This window comes from Aricia agestis, chromosome 13 (assembly GCF_905147365.1).
Source record: "Aricia agestis chromosome 13, ilAriAges1.1, whole genome shotgun sequence".
Lineage (NCBI taxonomy): Eukaryota > Metazoa > Arthropoda > Insecta > Lepidoptera > Lycaenidae > Aricia > Aricia agestis.
In genome coordinates this window covers 11,591,452-11,613,953 of record NC_056418.1, presented here as the reverse complement: position 1 = coordinate 11,613,953, position 22,502 = coordinate 11,591,452, and the positions used below count along the sequence as shown (strand labels likewise).

Here is a 22,502-nt window from a genome sequence, read left to right as displayed (position 1 = left end):
TCAATACTCATAGATGGACACCGTTATGGCATTCGTGTATCATCCAACAAAACAAAAATATATATCGAGATTTAGAATTAGAAATAGACTGAATTCATTACTCTACAAAAACAATGTGCGTTTAAACAGCGATTAGACATAATATTAGTTATAAATTATTGGCTGAAAATGTTTGCTGATTCTAGCTGATATTCTATAAAATGTTATTTTTTTGTTTTCAAGTTTGGTAAGCACAATGCAGGCTGCTCACCTGATTGTCTGATAATAAAGATGAACCATATAAAAATCGGTCCTACATCTGATCTTTCGCCAGTCATATCAGTCATCAATCCCATAGCCAAAGAAACAGAAACTGTCCTACGCACTAGCGCAATATTAAATGACAGCTGGGCCGGGTAGCTAACCTATCGATAAAACAGCTTTTTTTGGAACGAAGTTCCTTATCGCGCGTTGCGAAAGGAGGCTACACGGAAAAAATAAAGACTAAAAAGTTAGCACGACACTTTTTGCTACAGACATAAAAGATAGATGCCGCATGTGTATGTACTTCGCGGGACATGCGGTATCTATCTTGATCTATGTCTGTGCTTTTTGCTATAGTTGTAAGCCGTGCGGTATCGCGTGTTTCTCTCTCTGTCTCTGTCTCTCTCTTTTTTATGAGTGCTTAGCTTTTTTAACACGCTTTTATAAGCTTGAGATATAGCCTATATGTATGTAACGGAATCTTTGAGCTCGATTTTTTACTCAACGCCAGTAGTTGCATATGGCAATAGGTATTAAGAGCCAATGTTGATGACAATGCAATAATTTATTTTTGGAAAATATTTAAAAAGCAAGTTTATTAATCCTTCGATCGTGGATTCTTGGAAATCTATTGTTATTCTATTGTGTCTCGCTCACCGGTGAGCTTATGGGGCTTGATGGGTTAAGTTTTTTCAAACATTATTTACTATTGTTCTCATGAAGGGACAGCTATGGCATTACGTCTGATGCAGGATCGCTTAGACCTTGGCTTTGGTGCAATGCGGTTGGCATACTACGGGTACACGCTAGCATTTATTGCAAACTAAAATATTCCCTCGGCCTTGAGGCATCAAGTTGTATGCGGTTTTATATTCGATATTTAGTGTCACTGTTTCTTTTGGAATTAAACTTATTTAGGAACGTGTTAATATTAAAGGTAGAGCGTATTGGTAGCATTAGGATGCTACCAACAATGTCTAGTCGAATACAATATTAATTTATTTTTATAATGTCACATTACTTTGGCACATTTTTTTTGTTTTCAACAACATCACGAATTAGAACAGCTGCCTGCCTAGCATACGCCAACGAGATATCTCACTCTCGAGATAATTAAAAACTACTAGTCTCATAATGTCAAAATCTCGACATTATCTCGACAAAACTCAATAAAAATGTGTTATTTCGATTATAGATCTACGCGAGAAAAAATGTTTGTCATTCTAGGATCAATAGAGATGAAGACACAAACCATCAAACATCGAGAAAACGTGTAGAGTGAGATATCTCGTTGGCGTATGCTAGGCAGGCTGACCACATCCACTCAATGAGATTCGTTATATTTTGCGCACTATTTTATCTTTGTACTGGTCATTATTTTGTTTTGTGACACTCTTGTGTATTCAATTTTCTTACACTATAGATTGTTTCATCAAGTATGGGGTGTAATTAGATCTGCGAGTGTCAAATAGTTTTGAAAGAACTCTCGGCTTTGAAGCCTTTCCCATAGCAACGGGAACTACCTGAGAAACAGCAATATAGGCCTCAGCGGGACTAAAATGATCACATTTAGCAATGCCTCTCAATCAATTCAGCAAATCGATTCATCAAAACTGTCTAACTGGCGAACGTCAAATTAGTACGAATTGCTAGACATGAATTGCAAGCAAAGTGACAATTTTGCGATCTTAAAAAATGAATCATAATATTATGATTCTCCAAAGCGACCATTTCAGCCCCGTAGTTCACTTTTTTAAAAATAGTTTCATAATTGAAGCTTATTTATTTTACTCCTACTTGTTTTATTACAACTAGCTATGTGACCGAGCTTTGCTCGCTATTCGATAAAATACGAATAAAATGACATTTTCTAAAAAATATTCCTAGCTAGATCGATTTATCGCCCCCGAAACCCCCTATATACTAAATTTCATGAAAATTGTTGGAGCCGATTCCGAGATTCCAATTATATAAGTATATACAAGAATTGCTCGCTTAAAGATATAAGATGTCAACACGGCACGATGCCTTAAAATTGATTTGAGTGTTGTGTGTTGTGACTTGTGCCCTTAGGAATAATTTATGTAACGTCACTTCTACTAAACGAAAGTAAGCTTTGCGATATTTACTTATGATAAGCAAGTTGATATACTACGTTTTATTGTAATGAAATGTAATAATGAACAAATAAGGAAAATGATGGAAGCATGTTCGCTCTATACACTGAAAATAAGAAACTTTCTTACATTGGCATGGATCTGATGATCCTATGTATTTTTGAAAAAAGTTAAAGAATAACATTAGAAAACGTGCTAAGAACAACTTAAAAGCAACTGTGCATACAATCAAAAAATACTCCTGCAGGCGTAGCATGGTCACCATAGAAACGGTTTCTTTCTACGGAATAATAGACAAAGTGACAGTTAGACAAGACAAAGTGACAGTTAGATAATGGAAATCCGCCATTTTGTCGATAAAATCTGTCAGTGTGTCGATTCTTTCCCATTTCTACTGTTGTTATGCTAGCCCTGCTGGTAGCAAAGAATACGAAGTTTCACGTTCAGGATCGTTTCACAGAGAAACGAAGCAAGGCCAGACTCAGCGATAAATAAAGCAAAACAAATTCAAATGGAAGAAGAGAGTAGAGAAGCTTAGGACCACAGACCTAAATCAAGATAGATACCGCATGTCGCTCCATTTGTATGAAAACGAGCGTGTCACTTTTTTTCCTATCACTGTTTTTTTTTAATGAAATAAGGGGGCAAACGAGCAAACGGATCACCTGATGGAAAGCAACTTCCGTCACACACACACACACACACACTCACTCACTCGGCGAAACACAGCTCAAGCGCTGTTTCCTGTGAGTCCGTGGTATTTCTCCGGTCGAGCCGGCCCATTCGTGCTGAAGCATGGCTCTCCCACGGGAAAAACTGTGACGTACCGATGATAAGAAACGTGGCCATTATCAAGGCCAACGTTTCTATTTGAATTTCTACAGATCAATGCAGCACTTTAATGGCTCATTTTCATTGGTCGATAGGGCCCGCATGCGGGGTGCGGGAGATTTCTGAAACGCATGCCACAGGGCCCGCATTCGGGGAACCGTTTTCATTAGTCGATAGGGCCCGCATGCAGGGTGCGGGAGATTTCTGGAACGCGTGCCACAGGGCCCGCATTCGGGGAACCGTTTTCATTAGTCGATAGGGCCCGCAGGGCTGGGGTCAGGGAAGAACCTCTGTGTACGTCGCCAGTTACAGACGTTCTTGCCATGGAACAACAATTGATGTTACGCGGAGCAATTTTGACTGTCTGTGATTTATTGAAGAAGAAACTATTGGCGTAGGAGAAGAGAAAAAGATTTTGGGTGCGAACTTTACTGAAAAATAGAAACAGGCATGGCGCGTCAGAAATATTGTTTAAGGAGTTACAATTGCATTTGGAGTGTGATACAGTAGAAGATCATGATAATTTTTTTAGATTATCTAATGACTTATTTGAAGATTTATTAAATAAAATAGAAACACGACTTCAGAAAAAAGACACTCAATTTCGTGAGGCATTATCTCCAAGATTAAAACTTGCGCTCACATTACGTTATTTAGCTACTGGAGATTCTTACAGAAGCTTGTTTAAGCGTGGCAACTCGCGTCCCGCAAGCTGTATATCGACCGATGAATTTCATTGGTCGATATCACGGTCGGTATAAAGCATGCGGGCAATCCCCGCAGGAGGTGTAACGAACACGTATCGACTTGTAACTTTCATTGGTCGTTATCTCGGCTGCGGGGACTGCCCGCATGCTGTATAACGAACGAGTTAACGACCAATGAAAATGAGCCATTAGGCATTTAGGGATTTTTTAAATTCCGATTGACGGCCGATTCCGATAGCAGGGAGGCAATTCTCAGGATGTGAACATTTTCCCTCGTAAAATTATCTCACGAACTATTCATGTCTACTGGCAAGTTCGAATGATACGTAAAACTCGTATTCTGGGGACCAATAGAGTATCGAGGAGTTTCTGCCATTGACATTATTTTGCGTTCTTTAGGCATTAAAAAAACGCTACGATAAATTTTGCAACGTGCGAAGATATTTAATTGTATTCTAGTAAATATAGCTTACAAAATAATTGATTTTATTACACCACTAGCTATCCCGACAAGTTGTTTTGCGGTTATTTTGCCATATGATTACGTAGTACTTATAATATCTCAAATCTCAATGCATAATATAAAATAATTATTTGTAATTAATAACTAAATCCTCGTAAAATTATTTCTTGAACTATTCATTTCTACTGGCAAGTTCGAATGATCCTTAAAACTCGTATTCTGGGGACCAATGGAACAAATTACCAATCGACCTATCGAGGTGTTCCTGCCATAGACTAAATTTTGCGTTCCGTTTCGGCATTAAAAAAACGCTTGGACAAATTTTGCAACGTGCGAAGATATTTAAGTGTATTCTAGTAAATAAAGCTTACAAAATAGGTGTGGGTTGCCCCTCCACTGGTAGTTAATACGAGACCGCTTGGGGCTTAAAGCATTAAAAACTAAATTATTATTTTATTCTTTATAATATTTTGTAAAGAACAATTAAGTACTTATATTTTTATTGAAGTGACTAAATAAGTATGGCACCACGGCAACGTACGGGACGTTGCCGTGGTGCCATACTTATTTACTTTTACCATACTTATTTATTCACAAACAATAATTTGGTCGCCGAATTTACTGTTATTTATTTGACTAATGTACTTATCAATAATTATAACAAGTATTGAAAGAGACTACTAAAACAACACTTATTATTCTAATACAGCGTTTTAGTACTTGTACTATTATCTATTCTATGGTTATAGTAATATCACAATAACTTTCGTAATCGGAAGCGGGCGCGAGACTGTCTGCAGCCTGCCGCTGGCTGCAGCTCGAGTCGTTCCGTCGGGAATCGGGACTTGTCGGGACACGAATGGCGCGCACCCGCTCGGCCTTCAAGGGCCGCGTGGCGCGCCAAACCGGAATGGCAGCCGCGGCGAGGCTAACACAGCTAACACTTTCGGTGTCATATGATTTTAAGCTTTATCTTCATGACTGTAATACATAGTGAAGACTACGGCCGCCCGTGGCCGGTCGTGGCCGCTGGCGGTTTTGGTAAAAATCAGTAAAACCGTTTCGGAGGAGTAAGGTAACTAACATTATGACACACAAAAAGTAGCTGTCCCGGTGAACTACGTGTCACTTTCAAACCTTCCATGGACTTCTACGAATATTTTGAGACTAAAATTAGCCCAATCCGTTCAGCCGTTTTTGAGTTTTAGCGTTATTAACACAATTAGAAATCTATTTTTATATATATAGATGTATACAGTATACAATATAATAGAACAAAAGTTCTGATAAAAATATGTAGTCTAATTCAGCTATATTTTAATTTAACGAAATTATAAATAGTTTCTTTTAAAGTTTAAACACATTAACTTATAATTAGTAAGTTATTATATCGCAAAAGAAACACAAGTAAGTACGAAATTTTGTACTTCTTTGCTACATATCCACCAATAAGAGGGCGAATTTGTGTACGAATTCCGACATCTACCGGTCCCTAGCACTCGTATGACTCGAGCGATCTTTACACGAAACATTTCTAGTGTGAAGTTCTGAGAATACACAAACTCACAGCAACAAATTGTATCGTGCAGAAACCGGTTTCCAATCGAACGTCTATCCACCAAAAGGAGTGTAAATTGGCGTACGAATTCCGCCATCGTAGAAATAACCGGTCCTACTCGTTCGACTCGAGCGATCTTTGCACGGAATATCTCGAATGTGTAGTTTTGAGAATACACAAACTGTGTTACGTTCGTAAAAATCTCATAATTGGGTAATTTTTTCGAAGGTGAGATTTTCTCACTTTCTGAGAATTGGCTTCCAGACCAAGGAACAGACTTTCGAAAGACGACCATTGCTCGTCGTTTGGGAACGCGATATGGCACACGAAGTACATACACATGCGGTATATATCTTGATCTATGTCTGTGCTTAGGACCAATTTCACCAACGTCTAGCTTTTTAAAACGTCATGTCTGCTCTTTTATTCATATGACAAACAAAAGAGGTATCGTGGTACTAATTTGGGCATTAACTTTAACAGTATTTGGTGAAATTGGGCCTTAACATTTCAATTTTGTGTCGCTATTATGCATCGCCCTTTTGAGCCTCGTCTCGTTTCGGTTGTGAACAGAACAGGAATGAAAGTCTCAAAGTAAATAATATGCAGATTTTTTCCGTATTTGATTTCTTTATGTGGAATCACGATTTAGAATTCCGTGAGACTAGCGCAAACGTTCGTTTTTGTTACGTGCGAATGCGCCGACTTAATTGAAAGGTACGTGCGGAATTCGTCCCGTTCGGGAAAAAAACGAACATGTGCGTTTAATGTATTTCCGAGACAATCCACATACGGAAAATGAATTTAGAAATCTAATTCGGAAAACGTATGCGGCCAGCCGTAACCGTAACATGTGACATTTCATAAAAATATGTCAATGCGAGGCAACTCGTCACACGGTTCTGACTATAAGTAAAGGAACTTGAAATTATTTACCGAGCACGCTGACGGGGCAGAATGTGCCCCACAAGTTCCTCCCGCAGTAGCTGCTGCTAACGCGCTGCTTCCAGGCACCTGGCGAACAGAACTCAATGAAAAGAAAAAAAAAATACAGAAGATTATATTAATGTTGTCTTTCTGACACAAAAAGGCTGCAGCAAAACTATAGGTATACGCAACGATGTGCGATGTAAGGCTCAGCTTACACCGCCACGGAATTGAACGGAATGGAAGCGTCAATTTTGCCTCATGCTAGGAAATTGACACCGAAGAATTCTCGGGAATTCCGCAGGAGACTCGCGTCCGATTTTTTGGCTCGTATTTAATTTGTGTGTTAAACTGCAGTTGACATAATGTTCACTGTGCTATGAACAGTTTCGTTGCAATAAGTGCACGTCCATTCCGTTCCGCGCTGGTGTAAATTGAGTCTTAAGATGGCAATAAAAATTGAAATGTCGAGCAGACCTATTTGACATTTTAATTTCGTAGCCAATGCGCCCACGAGTCATTTCGGTGTGTTCGCCTGTATTAGGCCCAATTGCACCACGGACCTAGGGTTTATCCAGGCCATTAATGAAAGAGAACTGATAACTTGATAAACTTTTAACATTAACCCATTATAAGTAGACCTAAATGTGAGTCCAGATTAGCGTGACTGTGACAACTATCACACTGCGAAATGGACAATGGTATGCCATGGCCCATGACAATATTATTATTTATTATGACATCACAGTACTTACAAATACATCTGAAATGTCACGATTATAGTCACGGCTAATCTCGAGGTAAAGTGCGACAAGGCTTTAAATGAACGTGGGCGGGGGCGATGCTTTTAAAGAAGAACTGTCAAAAATGTCGTTTTTGTATGATGGCAGCGATAGTTCCTTTTTCCGCCACGTTCATTTTAGGGCTCCTATCCACCGCGGCGCACGGAGTGGCTACGTACGTGCGTCAAGCTTCGCTTTATAAGAAAATATAATTATGTGACTGTTTCCACTGCAACCCACGGACACGCTACGCACGAATTGACTCACGGAGCTTGCTCGAATATGGTGCACACGTAGCTCAACGCTGGCCACGCTACGCATGCTATAGATCAGTTAACTAAAGCTGGCTCGTTCACAGTGCTTACACTTATGCAATTTCACTATACAATATGTTTAAAAATATAATATGTTTGCATTATGATAAAAATTATCGTATAATCTGCGTACGATAATAATATGCTATCGTACATCTTTTTTTTTTTTTAATCTTTTTTTTTTTTTTTAAAGGGATTTTTGTACAGAAAGACGATGTCAATCCCATCGTACCTTATACTAAATATAACAATTTATAAATATTATGCCGAATTATAGCTAAAATTATATAGCATTCTAGCAGCATCAGAAGAAGGCTCTGCTAAAATGCTATGGAATATGCCAATATTACATTTGATTAATTTAAAATCAAGAATCAGCTTTTCCCTTAAGTTTGCGTTCCGGGAACACTCCATCAAGCGGTGGTAGATATCATCCCGCACACCACATTCCTCACAGTTGGGCGACTCCACTTTCCTCATTAAAAATCCAAAACTGTTACAAGGGATGTGCCCGGATCGCAATCTACATGCAGTGACTATTTGCTGCCTACTTAAATTAGAAACTGAGAACCATGGTATACGAAGAGGCTCACACTGAATGGTTTTATACCATATACCCTTGTGTTTAGATCGCTCATCGAAGTATTCTTTAAAAGAAGCAAAACATTTTAATTTATATTTATAAAAAATTTCAGAATAGCTAGGCAAAAGACTCACCTCTTCACCCTCCACCGTAGCTCTTTTTGCTAATTTGTCAGCCTCTTCGTTTCCACACAGACCAATGTGGGATGGTATCCATTGGAGAACTATATTTTTACCTTCTCTATTGGCTTGGCAGAGATTATTTAATATATTATAAGCTAAAGCTACACATCTGTCACTAGAAGTACATCGCAAGATATGAAGAAGGGCACTTTGACTGTCTGTTAAAATCAATACATTACAAACATCAAGGCTTATGGCGTAAGATAATGCCTGTGAAATAGCGAACAATTCAGCGGACATTATAGAAATAAACTTATTTTTAATTTGATTAATTTTATAAGTATGACTGTTTGGGTCAAAAAAAGCAGTACCGAGACTATTTGAAGATTTAGATCCATCCGTATAAATTGTGTAATATCCATTAAATTTGTGTCGTAACTCATTAATGATTTCATATCTAAGAATGGTGTGATCCAAGAATTGCGATTTCGACCCTTGTAAACTATCTAATTTACTAAAAATATAATTTTTCAAATTAAAGCTGGATACCCATGAACTTAATTTAAATATTTCCAAAGGATATGAAGACGATACAGTATCAAATTTCATTTCATCGTTACTTAAAGCCAACAATGGTTTCTTTTTATTCAACCAAAATCTATTACTTAATACATCATTTAATTTTTTTAACAATCGATTATTAATATTATCAGAAAATGAATTAATTTTTAAACAATATTTATAAGATAAATATAACCTCCTTGTCCTTAAATTTGTAATACATAATTCATTCTCCATGACAAGCTATCGTACATCGTACGTACACACAAAATTATCGTATGTGTACGATAACTATCGTACGGTTCCGAACCCTGGCCGCGCGCCGATCACACGTTACCGACTTGTAACATCACGCTGTATTTATAAACAGTTGTATAAGAAAAACAATAACTGTCCTCTTCACGCTCATAAGATAGACCGCGCGCGAGAGAGACGGACAGACTTTTTATGATGCGTATGTAGTACGACGTCACGCCACGCGCTTATTCACAGACACTACACAAGCGCAATGTTTAAATGTGTTGATCGTGCCAAATCTTGTTAACTGACCTGTATGCACGGGATACACGGAAGCGTGTACATAGGCAGTGGAAACATTGACCCACGTAGTTAAAGACATAAATCCGTGCACGACCACGCGTGCGCGTGGCCGTGCACAGCGTGCGCCGCGATGGGTTGGCGCCTTTAAGAGGAGTCCACACCGCCCTTTTTTCCATACAAACGTTGTCCCCTGTTTCCTCCCTGGGTAATGCTAGTAGAGTTATAATTTTTTTCCTGAATATCAACGGCCACTAATACAATGTCCCTATGTTTTCTTTTTTTTCATAATTTAATTATTAAATAAGATATGAACGTTCAAAAACCCAAAAAAATGGCCAGATTTTCCGCTGTGTTCAAACGTCCAGAAAACAGGTTTGGCTAGATTATACAAAAAAAGCAAAACATAGGAACACAGCTCAAGCCTTTTTTTAATCTTTAATGAAAAAAGTACTTAAATTGGTTAAGTTTTGGAGAAGGAATCAGGGGACAACGAATCGTTGATTTTCTGGATTTTCTGCAGTTGTCTCTATCGCGTTCTGCGGTATAGGCTTGAGGTAAGGGAGACAGCTATAGATATTACACGTACTTTTTTTTCATTTCTCTAGCCCCTGGTGTATCCTCTTAAGCCTTGCCGAGCTCTACTTTACAATGCCAAATATAAAATTGACAGATCTCTCACACGCTTGAGCTGGAGGTATACACACGTTTTTCATATTCATTTTCGAATTGGTTTTCGGTATTCGGAAATCTGAATGCATGAAATCAGTACAAAATACATTAACAAATTAAAGCAAACGTGTGCGTCATGTTTCTGTAATTATTTTCTACTGCATGCATTCAGATTTCCAAATAAGGGAAACGAATTCGAAAATCGAATACGGAAAACGTGTAGAGTTTATGTGGCCAGCCTTAATAGACATACTTGAAGGGAGTAACGCACCTACACTAAGATTCTACTTTTGTCCAATTCGCTAATCATGAAAATAATAAAAAATCATCTAGCTATCAACTAGTTACTCCGAAAAATTATAGTTTACAATACAGTTCGAAATTCTATCAAAGCTAAAATCTCTAAAACTTTAATTCATTGCTATTTGGTATAAAAGATAAAGTTATTGATAAATTTGTCGGGGTTCTATAACGATTTGTTAGGTTGCTTGATTGTAAAACTTTTTTCACTCGCTTGTAGCCAAGTAGCCGAAGTTTTACAAGTGAAAAATGTTGTACCGTTATGATTTAGGGCCTTCACGACTTGGCTCTAATTCAATTCTAAAAAATAAAATACCTTGGGGTTTTAACGAAAAATTATCTAATATTTGTCTAGAAAATATAATTATATTAGCAGTGGTGAAAAGTTTTAATATACTTTAGGTACTTAGCACGGGGTCAGACTGACGTGGTGTGAAGTGTCCATAGATATTAATAAAGATTATAATCTACCAAGGTATATTTAGTATACTAATAAAATTGTTTTTGACTTTTCACCACAGACAACTACTTTTACCAAACGCTTATATAAATAGGGTATAAATAATTACAATACTTATATCACTACCAATACAAAATTTGGTATTGGATACCCACATCACAACTAAATATAGTTCGCCCCAATCTAAAAGTTGGACATCCCTGATTGATGTGAGTACCAAAACTTCTTATCTGAAAGTTTGGATACCCCTGGCCTTCACACAGTATTAACTATAAAAGGTAGTATAAAAGTAAAAACTATAGCCGATAAATAAAAAGTTAGTTCAAAGTTTAAAAACAGAACAGGCTGGAAGAGTAGATGCGATAGAAAAATACAATTCAAATAAAACAAACACACCATCTATCCTACGGCGTGGTGGAAGATCCCTCAACCTGTTAAAATGTCCATCGAATAAAAAAATGTGCCAAAGAAGAAAAAAAAACTTTTTAAATTGAGACGGAACATGAAATAGCAAATTATTTTGTGCGTTATGCAACTGATAGTAAAAAAATATAAAAGAAATAATAAAATATACCTTCAGCTGCTCTTGTTTGTAGTCTGGTTGGTATGGAAGAAGCATGCGTATCTTCCCCCATCTGTTGAAGAATAGGGCGATGGCTCCGACCCACACGATCAGAACCAGCACCACAATTCCTATCTCCACACCCCGTATCTGTGAAATCAAAAATAAATAAAATAACAATTGAAGACCTTAAAAATAAGGAATAGTTAAAAATAGACTTTTTTTTTAAGTAATTGATTTTTTTAATATAACAAACTGTTGATTTTATGTGCAGCCAGATGATGAAGTAGGTAAGTTACAAAAACAAGTTTGTTAAAATTATAAGGAAAAAAATGAGTAATTGCCCTTATGTTACAAAATGTTATTTATTTGGTTCTTCCACTCACATCTTTAATTGTTTAGGACCATCCTATTAAAGTGTTTTAAATTATAAAACACAATTTTAAATGCAATCATAATAGCTGTTTACTGTTTAGTGTTTTCGTTTAAACAGCTGCAGTGCTTCTTTAGCTTTGAATTTAAAATAAACAATCTTGAATATGAAAACGTCTTTGTTTTATTTTTTAGTATCTAAAATAATATTGTACACTATGACACAGAATAAATATTAGTAGTGACTATGATTTGATAATAAAATGGGCATAATATTATCCGATCGAAAATTGGTAAATGAAGCGAAAATGTATGCCTACACTACTGTTTCGTTTTCATACCTGCTACTTGCTATAGTAGGTACCCGTTGTGAGATTTTTCAAAGTTGCTTATAAGAGAGTTATTGCTATAGAAACAGCTTATAGTTATTATTCCCCCTTTATTCTACCTTTTAAGCACTTATAATAATACTTACCTTCTTTATGATACATTGACCCTAAGTACTGTACTTACCGTGGGGAATGTGGGCTGTGGCTCGGGGGGTGTGGCGGAGGAGCGGGGAGGGCTCAGCCCCCCGTCCTGCTGGGGCGAAGTCCGAGGGGGCTCTGAAACAACCCGCATCAGTGATATATGAAGACAATTGAAAAGTTCAGGTGATTAGAAACCTGGGTCAGTCAAATGCATTCGATAGTTTTGTAAAGTGAAGAAGATAATATTCGTCTTTGTTTGCCTATGTTTGTGACATTGTTTGTGCATGCTGTAGATAGCTGCATAATCTTGGTGGTAATGATTGTCCATCACGGCGCGACGTGAAGAAGGGCATTTGTTTAATAAAAACAGTGGATTACTTTTCCTTCGTTAACCAAAAACTCCCATAATAATGGTGTATTGATGAAATAGTTTTTAAATAAAGTAATTGTATATTTTTTAAATAAAGTTTGTTTCATGGAAATAGTAAGAAGTAGGTAAATTATAATAATTATCAGGTATGTTAAAATTTTCAAATTCAAAGTTTGCCTTTTCAATTCCAAAATCCCCATATTTTTGCACGATCTTAGTTTTTGCACATTCATTCGTTTGACTTTCTTACCCTATCCAAACATTCTTCCTACCCTTATCCACACAAAACGTGACTAAAAACGCCTCTGTTTTCGTATTCACAATATTATATTTTCCGCGTATGTTTGAAAACCGAAAATTCCTGTTTATTTTGAGTCCATTGTATTTGCGCGGGCGAGTGGCAGGTGGGAAATATAAACTGATAACGGATTTAATTTTTGCCATAAAACATCATCACCTATTTTATTTTATTATTTTAAAATAAAAAAAGGCTAATAGATTAATGCATCAATAATAATTTACAGGTGAGTGCTTGAAAAGCACACGTGTTCCTCGTATGATGTAAGCTATTATGGATTAACAAAAAAAAATGATACTTTGATGACATTAAGAGAGCTTTTGGATGCCAAGCAATTATAAATAATAATAATGTTACGTGCTAGGGTTCGAAGGATTTGGAGAGAAAGACCTGCTGACTCTCTTGAAGACTTTATTCACTAAGTCTAGGTCACACAAGCACACACTAGGTCACAACACTTAGCACTAAGTCCAAACACTAATCACTAGGTCCAATCACTAAGCACTATCACTGTCCTAGGTCGTAGCCAAGTCGAAGGTTTTACTGGTTCACTCACTATTGATCATTTGTTGTCACTCCGAAATCGACTTGATGACCGCTCGAACCGAACTGAACTGAACTGCCGGACCGTTTACCTGCGGCTTTTTATATGGCGAGACGAATTCCAGAAAGTTCCCGATACATGTAAACAAGTAAACAAGCGTGGGAACTTTCTAGGAGGCTCAAGCATGTACCACAATAAACATAAACAACTAAACACGTAAACAACTGTTGGACTTTTCTAGTAGGTTCGAGTATGTTCTTGCGCATCTCATGCCATCTACTATTGAGTAGGGGATTTATGTTGCCTATGCTCCCTCGGTAAGTTTCGCTGGTTTGTCACTAGATGGCACTACGTATCCGTATACCATGTACCGTAACAATAATAATATCTATGGACGCTTCACACCACGTCAGTCTGGCCCCGTGCTATGTACCTGATGGACTTGTGTTAGCAGTAGTTGTGGTAACAGACAACAGAAATATATTCAATACTTTTATACTTTACATATATTTAAGATTTTTATTATATGATACACATATGTAATACACATCCAAGACCCAGGAACTTTGAAAACTTTTTGTTCCGTCGGCGGGATTCGAACCCGCGACCCCCGGCTTGAGCTACCAACAGCCCACCAACTGAGCCACAGAGATCGTCAAATTATGACACTGTATAATGTATATTTTAGCGTTGTTAGTTCTGATTTTGGTTACCGTGACATAGGTTTAACTTGGCCATTGGTTAGGCCGGTCAGCGGTGATTTTACTCAGAAATGGGACAGTAAAGAGGCTTTAAATAATATTAATTTCCACAAAGATGGCAGCCATAATTTCACGTCCCGGAATATAATCCAATTAGGAGAGGAAAATGTTCACCCTTTTTTGCTTGACAATTTCATATAAATAAGATTACAGTGTAGGTTGGGCATAAATAACGGTTAGCGTCGGACAAACTGCAAATTACTGCGTTAAACATGATTTACTGTGCCAGTACTGGCTTGTTGCCTTTTTATAGGGAATGCTATTATTGCCAATTATATAATTAGGAATACTAATATTTTTAATAACTAAGGCTTTATTTGCACATTAAGGCAAAAAAAAAACTTGCTGTTTTACCGGTAATTTCGATCATTAGGAATAGTTTTGGGGTATGAAAATTTTGGCCGACCTGTCTGACCGCTATTGTGTTTTTTCGCGTTCACGAATATTTTTTACAAAAATGAATAGCTAACACCAATACACACAAAAAATTATCTTGGACAAAACCACGTAAAGTGTCACATTTCGAAGATATGGGCTGCCGAAGTTTTACCAATTTAAGATATTGCAACTTTGGCAGCTCAAATCTTCGAAATGTGACACTTTACATGGTTTTGTCCAAGATTATGTTTTGGTTATATTGATGTTAGCTATCCATTTTTGTAAAAAATATTCGTGAACGCGGGAAAACAGAATGGCGGACAGTAGTTGGGCTCCATATCAAAATCTTCGTACCCCTTAAAGTGATAGCTAGAGACATACTTTCGCAATAAAATATATAAGGTATGACTATTAAGTTAATGTAATTTGTTTCAGGAATAATTTAGGTGTCAACGAACAAATTTTGGATCACCAATAATATGTAGATATAAGGGACACTAAAAATATATATTGTCTTGACAACTTTAGATGATTTTATGTATTTCGAAAATCGTTCGTATCGTATTTAAGTAGTATTTTTTAAAGAAATTGATTATAAAAAAGAAAGCAAGAAATTAGATTTTTATTCTTTGTGGTTATGACAAATGTAATATGAAAGTTTTTATGACTCACTTCCTTTCCCAGCAGCAATGGAGATTTATACATCGTAAACTCTTCGTTAAAACTTAACCCTCGGTAGGTCGCGTGGGGTCTTTAAAAGCCCGGAGTTTGCGAAATCGAGAAAAAACTATATTTAAATTAATCGTAGCAACTCCGCTCTTTAGGTAGCTTCCTAAAAGGAATTATATTTCGATATAATTGCCACTAATCTGAGCTTGCGTGCATGTATTATGTATTACAGATGTGTTTATTCACGCTGGGGTTTTTAAAGACCCCAGTAGTGCTAGCACGGCGACCAGCGGAAATGCGAAAGTATGGACAAACTGTGGAAATAAACCTAAGGTGCCGTTCCGATCTTTTTTCGTTCCGAAAAATTCAATTAAAATGCCACTTTATGACAGACTATAGTCACAAACTGTGGAGATAAACTTAAGGTGCCGTTCCGATCTTTTTTAGTTCCGAATAATTCAATTAAAAAGCCACTTTATGACAGACTTTAGTTCTAAAAATTTAAATAATATCCGACATTATGACATATACTATAGTGTCTCATAAAGTGGCATTTTAATTGAATTTTTCGGAACGAAAAAAGATCGGAACGGCACCTTAGGTTTATTTCCACAGTTTGTCCATACTTTCGCATTTCCGCTGGTCGCCGTGCTAACACTACTGGTGACCTACCACGTAACTATATTCGATTTGATATTTTCATACAGTTTTTACACCGAAATGGGTTTCTTTTGTGATTTTCCTTGTATTTTAATAATAAATCAATTAAAATGTTCGCGTGTTAATTCTTATTGTTTTATATTGCATATAAGAAGTTTTAGACGCACTTTTCCAAAAATGCATATTTTGCTATGTAGACCAAAATGATGATGATTATTTTTTGGTGATGATTAGAAACGAATTGTCGGTATATTTACCATATGTTTAAAGTATTAGAACAGGAAAATGTATAAAATATATAAGGTTTTGTTGCTGAAAATTTGTCAATGTTTAACATTCAACAGTTTATATGTTAGTTGGACTTAGCTTTTTAAATTTCAATCTAAGTTATAGGAAATTTAACTGTTATTTTAGTTACCTACACGTTTTATCACAATTTTAAAATAATGTTGATTTTTTTTAATTTTCCCAACTCACGGTTTCCACTTGAAATTTTTCGACTTCTATTTTTAATTTGTAAGTTTTGGTTATAAGTATTCAAAATATAATTAATATTTTGATTTAATCTGATTAACATTGAATTAAATAACAATAAGTTACAGAAAAAAGCTAAGAAATATATAAATTTATGCCATTTTTATGTCATTTAATTTTCGGGCTTTCAAAGACCCCAGGTGACCAACGGCGTTATTTTAAAAGCGCGACCAACCGAGGGTTAACAGCTTTCAATCGCAATCTAATAAGGGCCCTTAGTGTCTAAACACACCATGCCGAAGTTCCGCGGCGGAAGTTCCGCATGATTACGTCCGCAATGTCAAACGCATACAATATAACGAATTTTGGCATGGTGTGTCATCGGTAATTTAAAATAAATTGCAGGCGGAATCATGCCGAACTTCCGCCGCGGAACTTCGGCGTGGTGTGTTTAGACACTTACTCCACGGTCGAGATCAAATCAACCCGATATTGTTTTTCGCTTTCTACAGTAGAGCACAGTCGTGTAGTGGCACAATTTGTAACCAAGTCGAGAAGTTAGAGCTTTGGTCAACGTGATGTCGATTTGGATTCGAGTTTGCTCGGGCGTACGGGCCACAACCATGATAGCTGAATGATAAAGACATGGAATTGTAAGTTGAAATCAAATTACCTACTTTTGGATAGTATATTTTGAACAGTATAATAATTTGACGACCTCCGTGGCTCAGTTGGTGGGCTGTTGGTAGCTCACGCCGGGTTCGCGTGTCCGAATCCCGCCGACGGAACAAAAAGTTTTTAAAGTTCCTGGGTCATGGATGTGTATTCAATATGTGTATAATTTAATAAAAATCTTAACTATAATATGTGTAGTATATAAGTATTAAGTAAATTTCTGTTGTCTGGTACCCGTAACACAAGTCCTTCAGCACGGGTCTAGCCTAACGTGGTGTGAAGCGTCCATAGATTATTATGTTTTTTTTTGGGATTTCCATTCTCCTTTACAGGGTTCTACTGAAGTTGTGGGCTTGTGGCCAAACAACAACAGGTGATGTGTTAATTAATTATTATTAATATCTAAATACTTGCGGACGATGCGACAAGACATCCTCAACACAATATTGTGTTGAGGATGACTGCTTTCTGTAAGGTGATATTGTATGTGAGTGGATGAATGACTCAACATTCATCCACTCACATACATCACCTTACATAGAGAAGTGGAGGGAAGTGTGCATTGAAGTGTTATTATTATTAAAAAAAAAAAGAATGAGAGCTAAATTGTTTCTATTGAATAGCAAATAAAGCATGAATAATTTTCTTTGACAAGGTTCAAAGAAAATAAATAAATTATTCATTTAATCCATACTAATATTATATAGTCTATCTCTTCACGCCCAAACCACTGAACCGATTTTACTGAAAGATACTTTGAGTCTCGGGAAAGGGAATAGGATACTTTTATCCCGGAAAATGTACGGTTCCCACGCGATAAACGAAATTTGGCGCAACGGAAATGCGTGCGTCATCTAGTATTCTAAATTAATAAAATTAATCTAAAATAGTAGAATAGAAGTTTATACGTGGGAGAGCCATGCTTTGGCACGAATGGGCCGGCTCGACCGGAGAAATACCACGTTCTCACAGGAAACCGGCGTGAAACAGCGCTTGCGCAGTGTTTCGCCGAGTGAGTGAGTTTATCGGAGGCCCAATCCCCTACCCTATTTCCTTCCCTACCCACCCCTATTCCCTTCCCTTCCCATCCCTACCCTCCCCTATTACCCTATTACCTCTTAAAAGGCCGGCAACGCACGCGCAGCTCTTCTGATGCTACGAGTGTCCATGGGCGACGGAAGTTGCTTTCCATCAGGTGACCCGTATGCTCGTCTGCCCCCTTATTTGATATTATTATAATATTAACACTTTTCCATTATTGTCGAAATGAAAACTTTATAAGCAACTAGATGTCCCGCGCGGCTTCGCCCGCGTAAATTAGAAATTTTACAGAATCCGTAGGTACATTTTCCCATAAAAAATATTTCCCCCGTTTTTCCCACATTTTCCTGAGTTTCTTCTGTCGTATTAGTCTTAGAGTAATAATATAATATAACCTTCTCGATAAATGATGAGTCTTACTCGATAAATGATCTATCTAACACTGAGATAAGTTTTTAAATCGGACCTGTAGTTTCTGAGATTAACGCGTTCAAGCAAACATACTCTTCAGGTTTATAATATTAGGTAGATATAGATTTTTTTTAATTATCGCTTGACAAACTCGAGTCTCGATCTAAAAGACTATGATATGGTAGTGATGATGATGATGATGATGACGAAGAATGTAATTTGCATAGTAGCATATGCTTTCTGTTCTTAAAACAACGCCGAAACTCCCAAACTTGTATCTATAAAGAATCAGGAATTCTCTCAGCACCTTCCGAACCACAGTATACCAGGTATATCTCGGTGCAAAATCTTACTTGTTGGTAGCATATGCTTAGAATACTTCTCACGAAACCGAAGTCACCATATGTTTCCCTATAAGTTTTGAGGAGTTCCCTCGATTACTTATGGATCCTTCATCAGATCATCACTTTTCTGAATATAATACCAAATTGGGATGATACCCTATATACCAAAAGAAAAATTTTGAAAATCGGTTAACCAACGGCGGAGTAATCGTTGAATATAAGAAAACGAACATAACACCTCCCCCATTTTGAAAGTCGGTTAAAATTGTAGCCTATGTGTTATTTATTTAATATTTTAATCAGCACATGAATTGAATAACAAAATTTTTTTCAAATTAATCGTAGCACCATCTGTCAGGACAAACTAAAATTGAAATAGAATAATATTGAATGCGATGATAGCGCCGTCCGCCGGATCTAATGTAAAACATTCCAAAATCAACAACTCCTTATAAATAAGAAATTAATTGAAAAAACATTTTCCAGTAGACCAAACTGTAAATCTAAACCATTCTCGAATCTCCACGAACACACACAAAAAATTTCATCAAAATTGGCCAAGATAAGATAAATCCGTTCAGCCGTTCTCGAGTTTTAGCGAGACTAACGAACAGCAATTGATTTTTATATATATAGATTTATCTTTCGATTTCTATATAGTCTTATTAAAAAAATAATCGGACAGAGTAACAACTTAAGTTAGCTAAAATAAAAAAATAATCGGACAGAGTAACAACTGAAGTTAGCTAAAATTGTGTTTATTTATGTACTATGTATTTTGAGACTATGCAATTTTGTCGCGTTCGCGATTCACTTTCACTTTTGTTGAGTTTCAGAACGCGATATTAGGTCCTCTAACGCGCACGCGAATTTGAACTTTATGCAGCGGTAATAAATTACAAATTGACTCTCCATTTTATTTAGAAAACGTTTGTATGGGAAATAGAAAAATGCTGTTTTGAGGATTTTCCCGGCAATTATTCGAATTTTTCTCACCTTTTAAACCTTCCCTAGACCTCCACGAATAATTCAAGACCAAGATAAGATAAATCCGTTCAGCCGTTCTCGAGTTTTAGCGAGACTAACGAACAGCAATTGATTTTTATATATATAGATTTTCATTTGGTAATTTAATATTAAAAATACAAATGGATAAACTGCACAATTTCCATTAACTGCATTACAGTTTAACGTTATTGAAAATGAAAGACCACGAATTGAAAATTGATTTTATAATTAAATACTTATAAATAATAATATTATAAATGCGAAATTGTGTCTGTCTGTCTGTCCGTCTGTTTATCTGCCTATTACCTTTTCAGCCCAAACAACTAAACCGATTTTGCTGAAATTTGGTATAGAGATAACTTGAGTCCCGGGAAAGGTCAAAGGATACTTTTTATCCCGGAAAAAATGTACGGTTCCGCGCGATACATGAATTTTGCCGCAACGTTGTTGCGGTCGTCATCTAGTAGAGATTATAAATTACGTATTAATCGCTTATTCATGAAACTAATTATATATTGTGCTTATTTTAAATTCAATAACAAGAAAAAAAGTTTTACTTCATAAAAAGCTATTGCCCTTTTGTAAAGTAAGGCTTCGGCCAAACCTACGCGTCAGTAACGCGAGACGTGAGCGGGACACGGGACGGGAGCGTCTGCAACGCAAAACTGGTGTGCACATAATATTATAGGGCCTATACAAGCGGCAAGCGATTATCGTAAACGCCAACGCCACAAAATGTATGGGATTTGACATTAGTATTCTCTAGCGAAGCGATGACTTATGTCAAATCGCATACATTTTGTTAGCGTTTACGACAATCGCTTGCCACTTGTCTACTGGGGCTGCGCGACTACGGTGCGAAGCGTAGATTAATCCCGCTCTGCCGACGTGAGCGTCCCACGTTGCAGACGCTCCCGCTTCGCAGTCGCTTTGGTCGCGTAGGTTTGGTCGAAGCCTAAACGTTTACTTTTCAAAATGGCACTGTGTGATGACACTTGCACCCAAAGTGGCACAAATTAGCCTAAAAATGGTGGACACCCGAGCTGACTGCTCATTGAACCATTTATTTCAAGCCAGATGACGCCCGCATCTCCGTTGCGCCAAAACTCGTACATCGCGCAGAAACTGTACAGCCTTTCGAGATAAAAGTATCTCATGTCCTTTTTTGAGACTCAAAAGGCCATGCCACAACACTGCGTTGCGGCGTCGTATCGCAAAAACAACCCTAGAAAAGCAATGTACTTTGTAAACCTTTTTACGAAAAATGAGGAAACGTAGTTGCATGAAATTTCGCACAGTTATAGTTTATATGGTGAAGAACTGCATCGATCTAATATTATTTTGAAATCATGCTTTTATCATTCATTTTTAACAAATAAAATATAACAAGACATCGGCATGAAAGCTGCAACATTATAGTGGGACTGGGCGGGTCATATCAGCCGCATGCATCCTGACCGTTGGGCAAAGGTCACCACAGAGTGGGTACCAGTGGACGGACGACGCCGCCGTGGACGGCCGGCCTCCAAAAAGATGGCGAGATGAACTGGATGCCTACAAGCCAGGCTGGCCTGCGGTGGCGTTGGAGCGAGACAGATGCAAGACCTTGGGGGAGGCCTTTGCCCAGCTAGCATAGGCTCATAAAAAAAAACATAACATACACTATAACAATGTGCACACCAGCATATTTTTGAATGACAAGAAGTCTGTTGTCAAACTAAAAATGGATTGTTGTTTTTTTATTGATACTAAAATAGTCAATACTATAAACGGGGAGCCAAAAGAAGGAGATAGTTTTTAAGGTCAAATTTCGACCATTGGGCGATCTCTAGTTAATATGGATACTTACATCAAACATTTTAAAATTGTGGCGCTAAAGATAAGTCCCTTTATTCGGGTCACGAATTCAGAGCTTAGAAATTTAAATACTTCTTTGATTTTTGTAGGCAAAGGTTTTTCTTATTTGAATTACAAATATGAAATTCTCAAAGTTCTCAAAATTGTCAAAGCACTAGCTTTGACAATTATTTTCTTCGTTCATAAGCCCGGCCGCACATTGTCCGAAATTTCTGATACGAAACAGTTAAACGTCCGCGCTGTCTCTTACATTTTGTACTGAGCCGAGTGAGCTCGAACTCGCCGGAAGGATATTTCGGATAGTGTGCGGGGTGGCGGTCCGGCGAAATTCAACTGTTTCTGATCAGAATTCGGACAATGTGCGGCCGGGCTTAAACACGTACATGATATTATTATGTTTTTGATTATGTAAATATATTGTAGTCGCAAAT

At 37.2% G+C, this 22,502-nt stretch overlaps 1 protein-coding gene across 2 annotated transcripts in view; it reads right to left on the bottom strand.

The window, feature by feature from the left end:
* Positions 1–22,502, bottom strand: part of LOC121733053 (fibronectin type III domain-containing protein 5) — a 171,328-nt gene that overhangs the window by 23,414 nt on the left and 125,412 nt on the right. For both annotated transcript variants that reach the window (XM_042123152.1, XM_042123153.1), the window contains exons 5-7: positions 12,625–12,716; positions 11,752–11,889; positions 6,856–6,933 (exon numbers count right to left, since the gene is read on the bottom strand). In XM_042123152.1, coding sequence (XP_041979086.1) covers positions 6,856–6,933; positions 11,752–11,889; positions 12,625–12,716 — 308 coding nt within the window. The remainder of the gene's footprint in view (positions 1–6,855; positions 6,934–11,751; positions 11,890–12,624; positions 12,717–22,502) is intronic.